The sequence below is a fragment of the Rhinatrema bivittatum genome, chromosome 2 (assembly GCF_901001135.1).
Source record: "Rhinatrema bivittatum chromosome 2, aRhiBiv1.1, whole genome shotgun sequence".
NCBI lineage: Eukaryota > Metazoa > Chordata > Amphibia > Gymnophiona > Rhinatrematidae > Rhinatrema > Rhinatrema bivittatum.
In genome coordinates this window covers 760889568-760901045 of record NC_042616.1, presented here as the reverse complement: position 1 = coordinate 760901045, position 11478 = coordinate 760889568, and the positions used below count along the sequence as shown (strand labels likewise).

At 41.2% G+C, this 11478-nt stretch overlaps 1 protein-coding gene across 1 annotated transcript in view; it reads left to right on the top strand.

The window, feature by feature from the left end:
* Positions 1-11478, top strand: part of DERL1 (derlin 1) — a 50231-nt gene continuing 38753 nt past the window's right edge. Inside the window, exons 1-2 of the mRNA XM_029591965.1 lie at positions 1-307; positions 2547-2658. Of these exons, the coding sequence (XP_029447825.1) occupies positions 155-307; positions 2547-2658 (265 nt within the window). The 5' untranslated portion in view covers positions 1-154. The remainder of the gene's footprint in view (positions 308-2546; positions 2659-11478) is intronic.

Below are 11478 nucleotides of genomic sequence, written 5' to 3'. Positions count from 1 at the left end.
AGTTGAAGCGGAAGTGCAGCTTGTTGCCGTATTCGGGAGGGCCACGTCAGGCCAGGGGCGAGACGCCTCTGGGGGTAACGGGCGGGGGCGGAGGGTCCCTAAGTGGAGGCGGAGAAGAGGCGGCGGCTGAGGCTAATCGGTTGTGGGCAGCGCCATGTCGGACATCGGGGATTGGTTTCGCAGCATCCCCTTCATCACCCGCTACTGGTTCGCCGGCTCCATTGCCCTACCCCTGCTAGGGAAGTTGGGCCTCATCAATCCGCAATATCTCATCCTGTGGCCCGATGCTTTCCTCCACAAGTTCCAGGTAGGGCCGCCAGAATAGAGAGGGGGGGCTGGGCCGCGTGAAGAGCTCACAGTAAGCAGAGGGCGCGCCAGGAGCAAAGGGTTCTCGGGGGTAGTGCTCGTGGGCTCTTTTGACATGTAGGGACTTGTTTTAGCCCCTCTTGTCACAGCGCTTTGGCAGCACGTGGAAGAACCGAATCCCGGAAGGCGGTTGCGGCGGAAGAGGGTTATGCGCTCGCAGTGGTTTTTGTGTGGCGGGGACCGACCTGGGATGGATTTTCTTTACCTCTCTCTGGGTTTCCCCGGTTGGACCTTGCGCCGGGACCCTCTAGGGTTCCGCTTTTCTCTGCCTGCCCTTTGATTACACTTTTGTTTTTTTGTTTGGTCGTGATTTGTTTAGGCCGGAGTTACATTGCTTGAGTTTGACGGGTGGGTTTTTGAGGCTGAGGGACTGGAGCCCGACCAGTAGGATCATTCTTAGTCACGCTGAGCGCCAATCGGATGCGATGGTAGTGGTACTGTGCATCCAATTGGCCAAGAGTGGCATTCGGAAAAGCTGTTGGAAGATGCCGGAGTTGGAAAGGAGGCGTGACCTAGTGATTATAGCAATGGGCTAAGAACCAGGGAAACCACTTTCACGGACACTCAGTGTGATCTGAGGCAAATCATTTGATCTCTTGTTGCCTCGAGTATTCAATTAGATTGTAATTCCCCCCCCCCCCCCCCGGGTAGGGACTTATTACCCGTGGACAAATATTCTAAACAGCCGAACTAAAATTGGAAAGTTAATTATAGAAATGTTATCCCTGTATGTTACCAATTTGTTCCATGTAACTGTTATGCTTCAAACTATAAGCACAATGTTCTTTGTAAACCGATACGATGTGCAAACGGCTAGTGGTATATAAAAGCCTTTAAAAAAAATAAATAAAGTACAAAAAACAACCCAGAGCAAATGGTCTAATAGCTGTCATGCCTTCTTACCTCTGAACTTGCTGCAAACTGAAACTGCCAGTTAGATGACACAAACTGTGGAACATGAAATGTAGCATGTACAGTGGGACTAACCATGCAAAATTGCACAAGTAATCTCTGTGCAGATTAGTTTCTGATTGGACATATTTAAAATCTGTTTCTTGGTCAGAATAGTTCACAGCGTTGATATTGGAAAACCTTGGAATGAAACAACAAAAATTCAGAAACCATAAATTGCAGTAAAAGATGAGAGCTATGCTACTCCAAATTCAGAAAAAAACTAAAGACATGGCTCTTCCGACAGGCCTTCCCAGAATAAATTTCTCCATTTACTTTACTCTTCTCAACCCTCTCGAACAATCTTCACATAAGCGACTCTCAAATTGTATACTGTTTATAGCCTCTTGTAAATACTGTATATAGTCCTTTGTAATTAATTTTTCTGTTTACCTTTCAAAGTTGATGTTCCCTCTCCTTCATACTTTCTGCACTATGTATTTACTCCCTTCCATTCCCCTCCCTGTTAATTGTATTTTCAATCTTTCAGTTACAATGTAAACCGGTATGATGTTTGCAAACTAATACCGGTATATAAAAGTTTTAAATAAAATAAAATAATGGGAATGTTTTAGCTGGAAAGGGCTCTTCCACCAATAGGTGAATCCAACTGGGAATTAGCCAAAAACAATCCAAAGAAAAAATTCTCCACATACACAAATTTTTTGTTGCTATCTTACATGTCTATTATGATGGTATAATGTATATTACAGGTCTATCGACCTTCATTGTCTTATATGTAATCACTTGGCAAAAAGCTTTTTTTGAATATAATTTTAAATTGCATATAAAACTTCTCATCTCAGTGTCACAAACACAAGTCCCACCCTGACATCGTCTGCATTTGGAAACCACCTGTTTCTGCATCAGGGGGTATGAAGCACATAGCAAAATTGAAATTTCAGAATATGTTCTATGTTAGGATATAATGGTTAGGTTCTATGATATGATAATGGAAGAGATACTTTATTAGGATGTGTAGTGCTCAGTATGCTTTTCCTATGAAAAATGCAATATAATTTATTGACAGATTTCAGGCAGCCATATCAGGATCTTTTCAGTGTGTGTACATGATCATGCAGTAAAATTGAAATGCATCTTTTTATTATAAAATTTGAAGATATGCAAATAATATTCTTTAATAGTACTTAAGTTCATACTAAAGCAGGAAAATCATTGCACCATAAGTAAATGTAACCTATGGGGTTTTTTTTTTGTCATTTAAACAGATCTGGAGGCCAGTAACTGCAACCTTTTTTTTCCCAGTGGGTCCTGGAACGGGATTTCTTTATATGGTGAATTTATATTTCTTATATCAATATTCATCTCGACTAGAAACAGGTACGTTACCAGAGTGTTAACAAAGATTTGCTGTTGATGAAAGTTGAAAGACCAGAAATTTGTAGCTTCCTTTGCGTTCAGGTAGGCCAATAGATGTGATCGTTAGCTGATCTTGCTGGACACCTCAACTCTTAGTCCTATACTGATCCAAACTGAGGACAATTTTCAAAGCCATTTAAGTGTGCCGGTTTCAATTGGCCGACTGAAAATTGCTCTGCTTTAATATGACTAAAAGTACTCATGTTTTCATTAGAGGGGGCATGTTTAGATTTGAGAGGAGAAATAATTCATTCAGATTACATTGTCCTCTGGGGTGTTTTTACCTCTTGGAAAATGTACCCATATACCGTGTCAGCTTTCATCTGGGATTATACTTGCCCCCATGGTTCCTGCCTTAGTAGTCATGCAAAGCACTTTCTTTCTATTGAAATCTAATTAACACTGATGCTCTTCTCTGTGAGAAGACTGGTATCTGGATCTGGAGCACGGCTGTGCAATAAAAAATAGTAACATCTTCGCTGATACCAGTATATATGCCGACTTGTGATTGGCGAGCAGAGCTGTATATAAAAGTGTATGTATATATGAGACTACCAGATACTGCATTGGACCCTTTCAGAAAAAAAGCAAGGAAGTGTATGGGGGTATAAGAGAGGGGTATGTGAGAGTGTTGGTATGAATAAATATGAATGTGTAGTTGGATGGTGACGTATGCAATTGTGTGAATGGGGATATAAACAAGGAAAACATCTCTGTGATGAGATGATATATGCTAAGATATGTTCCAGATGTATTGATTGTTCTGTAAATAGACTGGGAGATATTTGGTACTTTTGTATTTTGTATTTAGATTTTTTATATTCCGCTTTTTGCACTTCGGAGGGGATTACATTCAGGTACTGTAGGTATTTTCCTATCCCCAAAGGGCCTACAATAAGGCCTGGATGAATCCGGAGGAAACTGGGGGGGGGGGATGGTCCTGCAGTAGCCAGCAGCGATCACACCTCCGTGGTGCGATTGCTGCTGGCTTTCGCGCCGAATAACTACACCATAAAAGGTGTCGTTATTTGGTGCGAAACTGGCAGCGATAAGGAATCTTACCTTTCGCTGCCAGCAATGTGTCCGCAGCATCAGCCCCCGGTGCCACCCCAACTCCTCCTCTTCCAGGGCCGACTCCGCCCCGTCCCTTTTCGCGAGCGATAGCGTTAGAGAATGACCCCCTATGTTTGTACCCGAGGCAATGGAGGGTAAAGTGACTTGCCCAAGGTCACAAGGGCAAGTTTGAAATTGGACGATAATTGTCCCAATCATCCGTTCTCCCAGACTTAATTTTTAGGATTGGTTTTAGTACTGCTTGTTTTAATTCATGTGGTATAATTTCTTCTGATAGTGAGTGATTACTCGATATTGTATTTTTGGTTATATATCCTGTTATGGAATAGAAATTATTTTGCAAAAAAAAAAAAAAGTAACTAACACAGAAGATATTTCTGAAGTAGAGCATTTAAAATCTATCTAACACGGTTTTATACTTGGAGGCAAATGAATTTCATCTTTAGTAGAGCTGACTGTTCATCTGCCATTTGTTAGATTCTAATTTATTACAGCAGTACTTCAACATAGCTGAAATACTTTGGGCAGATGTATTGCACTATTTAGTACTACCCATGACATTTTGGAGGAAATAAATTTGAAATCAAGTAGATTCAGTGAGACAAACTATATAGTTAAGTTATCCCAGGACAAGCAGGATGCTAGTCCTCACATATGGGTGACATCGGTAATGGAGCCCTATGTAGGGAAAAACTTCTTTAAAAGTTTCCATGAAACTTTTGACTGGCACCAGAGTGCCTACTGAGCTTGCCCAGCATGCCATGATATTCCCTGCCACAGGGGTCTCCCTTCAGTCTTCTTTTTTCCGCGAAGCACTTAGCATCGTGGTCTATTGGAGTCCTGAGGTGATTTCACCTCCTTTAAAAAGTTTATCTTTTCGAGAGAAAACTTATCCCACCGCAAGGGTTTCCCTTAGTTATCACCGCGGTAACTTTTTTCCCTTTTCGGTTTCCGGCCAGGACCGACATTTTTGAGTCATCGCTGTCGACGGCTGTCCGGCGTCATGGCCTCGGGGTTTAAAAAATGCCCAAACTGTGTGCGGACTATGTCCATAACCGACCCGCACTTTGAATGTGTTCTTTGCCTAGGCAAAGACCACAATATTCAGACCTGTAAATCCTGTGCGGAGATGAGCTTGAAAGGCCGTCGTCTCCGAGCTGAGAAGATGGAACAATTGTTTAATATACAATTGCTTCTGAAGGCATCGACTTCCGTGCAGTCATCGCCATCAGGATCAGTTCGTCAAGTTTTAATGAAGAAAACTCGTCCGGAGGCGGGAGATGCTTCCTCGCCTTCCCCATCAGTGTCATCAAAGGCATCGACTTCGGGCAGTGAGAAACAGAAAGAAAAACATCGACACCGGCATCGAAGACGCCAGGCTTCGATAACCGATGATCCATCGAAAGGTATGGCCTCACCAGCAAAGATACCTCGGACGAGTGTGGAGGCTTCGGGGCCTACTGAACCATGGCGATCCCCACCAATATCGGTGCCGGGCTCCGTACCTCCTCAGGGCTCTGAGGAGGTATCGGCATCGCCAACACCGCCTTCCTCCATAGCTGCTCTGATATCACCAGCTATGAGAGTGGAACTTGACACGTTTATACGTCAAGCGGTGCACCAGGCTCTGCGCGATGCGATTCCGCCTCAGCCATCGACACCTCCATCGATGCCGATTCCAACCCCGAGGGATCCAGCGCCATCGATGACACCGATGCCACGGGAACCGATCCCGATGCCTACTCCGGTACCCTCACCGGTGCCAACTCCGATGCCCAAAGAAGATGTCTTGATGCTACATCCAGTCATCACCAAATTAGACACACTCCTGGACATTCTTTCAAGTAAATAATAAGTAAAGCATTATTAATCCATAACTGTAGAACATCTTAGTTTTATCTGACATTCTGCTCCCTTTTAATGTTATCCGATTTTAATATCTACACCTTTATTTTTTTAAATTCTTTCTCAAGTTTTCATATTTTTACATACAGAAAAGTGATTACAGTAAATGTTGAAAGAGAGAACTTCCTTACAATCAAGAAATATACACAACTTTTACTGTAAATATTGGCATAAAGTAATGAAAAGATCCAAGAATTTCCGGAACAAATATAATATATAAAAAAAGAGTCATAAGGAGAAAATAGCCTATTTTCATTTTGTGCCACTTAATCAGGTTGGGTTATACTGGTCTCAGCTTTCCAATTATCTAACAAACTCCTCAATTGTATAGGCTCATAGAAAATAGAAAATATATCTATTATTGTTTAATTTCATCATGCATTTGCATGGATATCTAATATTTATTTGGGCACCTAAAGATCTTGCCTCCTGACACATTCCCAGAAACAATTTTCTGCAAATTTGTGTTGCTTTTGTTATGTCGGGATATACCCATACTTTTTGCCCATAATACATCTTATTTCTGTTTCGAAAAAATAGTCTTAAAATTTAATCTCTATCAGTAGGAAAAACAAAAGAAACAAGTAATGTTCATATCTACAATAAAACTATGATGTAATAGTTTTATTGTAGCAGCATAATCATACAGCGGTTTTATATATGGTAGATGTTTAGGTTTCTAGTTTGACAGAGTAAATCGCTTGCTAAAAAGGATGACAACCCCTGTATTTTATTTATTTATTTTATTTAACATTTTTTATATACCGATATTCGTATGGGACATCATATCGGTTTACAGATAACTCATAACAGAACAAGAGAAAATGTACATTAAACGAGGGGCATGCAAGAGGGAGGGGGGGAAAAAAGGCCGAAATATAAGGAACAATCCACAACAATTCAGTAAGTCATTGGAGAAGCTTATTTACATAACTGGAGGTATATAGTTAGTTAGCAATATATATTCTAATTTGCCTTTATATTGTATTGGGGTTAGGCAGTTCAGTTATATTTACATTTAACCTGCACCTCTTAAATGCCATGCCAATTAAAGTACGTCAGCTTAAAATAATAATTTAGCCAGTTATCATATGCCGATTCCACTGCAGTTCAGGCATCCTTCTCGAGAATCATGGTCCTCTCTTAGCACGGAGGATAGCCAGCTAGACTTCCGGCAGGCAGACCCAGAGTATTTAGATAGTCTGGAAGCTATGCAGGCAAGGGATGGAGCGGCTCGCCAAAGTTAATGGAGCAGCGCTGAGCTGAGTGGAGCCCAGTCTGGAAGCTTATCTTGAGCTTCGTAAAAAGAAACTTCGGATGCCAAATTAATGGGTATGGAGTTTGTGTGAATGGCAGCAAGCAACACACTGGTGCCGTAGCAGGGTCTGCAAGCTGTAGTCCAAAGACATTTTTTTTTTCTTCTCCGGACTTCATATGTATGCATATGATCCAAACATTAATATTGATTGGATGTTACCACAGTCCATTGGCATGGGATTAGTGGGCTTCCGATATAACTTCATCTTAGCTGGCACATAATCAAATCCTCACGAAGATGCTGGCATGAATCAGAAGACATGTAGTGAAAGTTTGTCAAGGTGCCTGATTCAGCAAATTTGTGTCCAGCAGTACTAGCAAAATTGTAAGGTGAAGACTGATGCTTGATATGAAGAACAATAGCAGCAGTTTCACCTTTGTGTAGTTCACAGGCAATAAAACTGCAAGGGACCATCCCATGGCTGGTCTTCATCTTGTCTTGCTCAGGCCTGCAGAGCTTGGTTCAGTCACACAGTCCCTTTTTAAGGGGACTGGCTTATCCCTACAAAACACATACAAACATCAACAGAAATTAATACAGCTTTTCCTAGCGTGTAGCCAGATGGACTCAGGACCAGTGGGTTATGTGCTCTTCTAGCAGATGGGAGACGTCACCCTGGATATACCCCTGCAGTGACCTCAGCTCCTTAGTATCTCTCCATCTCTTAGCAGATGCGGACACTATCCCACACACTAGAACAGTGTTAAGAATTACAGCAAAGAAGAAACATTTTTACCTTAAAGAAGATAAAGCCCCGCTATCCTGCAGTGATACCTAAGGATCCCTCCCCCAGTTGAGAATTCCTGAGGTGATTTTCGATATCCCTCAGAGGTGTGCCTTGGTCCTGGCGTGGACTTAGCTCCCAGAGTGGCTGAAAGGCAGCGGGTGCACAACCGAGCGCGGTGTTGAAGGCAAAACCCTCTCCCCCCACAGCTGGAGACCATCCCGTCATGCGATTGTTAAGTGCCAAGACCAGGTAAGCAGAAAACCTTTAAGGTCTCCGGGGCTCGGATTGCCGTACCAATTCCGTTTTTCTTCCAGTGAGGTAAAAAGGGAGCACCGATCGGGTTGAGCAGCCTTGGTTGGGCTAGGCCCTGATCCGGTGCAGGGGTCCAGACACGTAGAGACCCTCGGGGGCGCCATCTTATGCGCAGGGGGGCATCTGCGGCATCTTTCCTTCTCAACTGGTGGTATGCGCAGGGCAGGCCGGATGGCCGATGCACCCAACTTGGGCACATCCAATATAGATGCGCGCATGACTACACGCACAACTGTGCTCATAACTACACGTGTGCACAGTGCTCACGATAAATTAAAAATAGTCATACTAAAATAGCTAAAAAATAAAAATAGGACCTGCCACAATACTGACACTCAGGGCCTCCAGGCTCCAGCAATGCTTACTCCTGGGGGAATTCTGCGCAAAAAAATTAAAAATTCTGCGCACAATAACTTAAAATTTTGCAAACTTTATATTGGTCAAAATAATACAATTTAATGACATTCTTTAAGTAATTACATTTTAAATTAATACAGAAAAAAGTTATTACTTAAAGATGCAGAATTTTAAATATTTTGAGCAGAATTTCCCTAGAAATTCACTGTAAGAGTGTCCCTTCTACTCGCTCTCCCTACTCCCCTGGCCACTTTGCTCTCTCAGGCCCCAACTCCTCCACCTGTCAGTATCTCTCCCCTCCACCTCTAGGCTCAACCCCTTCCACTGTATTGCTAGTTTTTCTAAGAAACAGTTTAAGATGATGAATAAATTGTAAATATAACTGAGAATTTTGGATCACTGATGAAGTTTGATTCTTCGTAGCAAGTGTCCTATCCAGTTTATTTCCCAAGATGGTAACTACTTCCTTTAGGGGAATATCAATTTCTAGGAAAACAAGAGTGGCACACAAAACAAAAAGGTGATAAATGGATAATTAACTACATAAAGGTTAATATTCAAAAATATCCATTAAAAGCATAAATATAGTAATAGCTGAGAGAGAGGAACCCAAGGATGATCATTTTATATAATCACTCCTGATGCAGACACTTTGTCGGAACATGACCTTGTCAGGTGTTTTGGATCCATCACTGTGTTACATTTTGCTCATTGAATTTGTATTTATGCTTTTAATGGATATTAAACTTTGTAATATTTTATGCTTTTTAATATTTACTTTTATGTAGTTATTTAATTATCCGTTTATCACCTTATTGTTTATTTCCAATTTATTTGTGTGGTTCACCCACGTCTCCTTTTGTCTTTCCTGAATATTGATTTCTGCTATCTTGGTGGTAATGTTAACTATAACATTCTTTCCACTGACCCAAAAAGCCTCTGATTTGTGGGGATTTAACTTGTAACTTTTTTAGCATGAAACCATTCTGCCGTTTGGTCGACATTAGTTTGGAGTCTTAATCTGATCATCAAGAAGAGATTTGTTTTAGAACTGTGTACAACTGTGGCATAAAGAAAACCCTTTTTGTATAAGGGTAAGAGACTGAGCCAAATATAAATTAAAAAGAACTGGGGATAAAACTGATCTTTGGAGCACTCTACATGTTACCTCTCAAGGTTCAGATACCTCCAACCCCCTAACTAACCTGAGATTATTTCACTTCTTCAAAAGATTTAAACCCATCCCATGCTACCCTCTCTGCTCCACATTGATTAACTGCTGTAATAGTAGTTAGTGGGCTACCATATCAAAAGCAAGAGATCAAAACTGTATCCTTTGCCCTATCTAAGTTAAGTCTGATTTAATTTGTCAAAGCCACCAGTGCAGATTCTGAACCATGCCCCCTTTGGAATCCAAAGTTGTGTCCAAAAGCTTAGACAGACACCTTGGTTGGCTTGAAGGAGTTCAAGAAGGCACGAAAAACCTGGCTTTTTAAGAGGGTGTTTGACTCACGAAAGATTACTGCATACTAAACAATCTGCACAAAAAGCTGATTTTAACAGCTGGACATTAGAATGTTTGTTTTTTAAAAGTATACATTTGTGACCAGTTGTCCTTCATTTTACATGATTATGTATGTTATGTTGTAAGCTGCCACCATCCGCGGAGTGTGCGGCTCAGAAATTTTTAAATAAAACATCCTTACAAATAGGACCACAGACAAAGTGAAAAACGAATAAAAGAGCACTCTGCCAGCAATGCTTGGACCAATCTAAAGAAACCGTAAATTTGTGGCAGTGAGAGAGTGTGGATAACTACTCATATTATAAAATCACTGTGACAAAAGCCCCAGCATAATCATGGGTCTCGCTGCATGGCAGGAACAATGGTTTTGAAACATCGGCCTATGTGTCAGGATAGTTATGGACTTGTAATTTGCCAGTGACTGTTATAAGTATTCCTTTTTGTGGCAATGCCTCTTGGGATAAGTACTTTTTGAAAAATGGCAAATCCCCAATACCATACAATTTGTTTCTTGGGGTTGGTTCAAGCATTGTTCACAGTGGTCTTTTATTCATTACAAAGTTCATGACATCGTTCTGCAAATTTTAATGCAGAATTATTCTTTGCAGCAGAATAAGGAAACAATGAATATGGCATGTTTAAAAGTTTGGGCACCCTTTCAATCTGTACTTTCTAGCACCTCTTTTGGCAGAAGTATTAGCTTCCAAATGTTTCCTGAAGCCAGCTTAAGTGTCTTTCTGTTTTAGGAATTTTTTCTCCACTCTTCCTTGCAGAACTCTTCCAACTCAGAAAAATTCTTAGGTCTCTATGCATGCTCTGCCTGTTTGAGATTGCACCACATTTTCAATAATATACAAGTCTGGGCACTGCGAAGGCCATTCCAAAACCTTCATCTTTCTTCCTGTATTTCATTGTTGATTTTGTTTGTTGTCATGCTGAAATTTCCAACCTCCTTTTTAGCTTCAATTTTGTCTTTGGCTGTGGGACATTAGCTTCTAGGATAGACTGATATTCAGTTGAATTTTCTTCATTTTATCCCCATAGCCCTAAAGTATAATAGATTCACCCTCATACTTAATGGTTGTCAAGGAGTATTTTGATTTATATTCCATCTTTTGTGACTGGTCAGTGGATTATGTTCAAGCACTGTAGGTATTTATTTCTCTGCCCCAGGAGGCTTATAGTCTGTACCTTCAAACACTTCACTGTTTTTTCCTCCAAATGCATCATGTGTAGTTGTGGCTCTGTAGTTCGGTTTGATTAATCAGTCCAAAACAATTTGTTCCCAAAAGAATTCAGGCTATCGTGGTTTTGTTTTGCAATCTTAGATGATGACTTGCGATGAGGTTGTAGAAAAGGTATTCTTCTGGCAACTCTCCCATGCAGATCATTGCTGTGTAAGCAGCACTATACTGTGCACAACTACAGTGGCAGCTAAACTTTTCAGCAGGCAGTCTGTGGGTTTTATTTTGCAGATATGACCATTTTTTGGGGGCAGTTCTATCAAAGATTTTTCTTGGTCCTCCAGATCTTGCACTGACTGCAATGGTTCCATAGAACTTC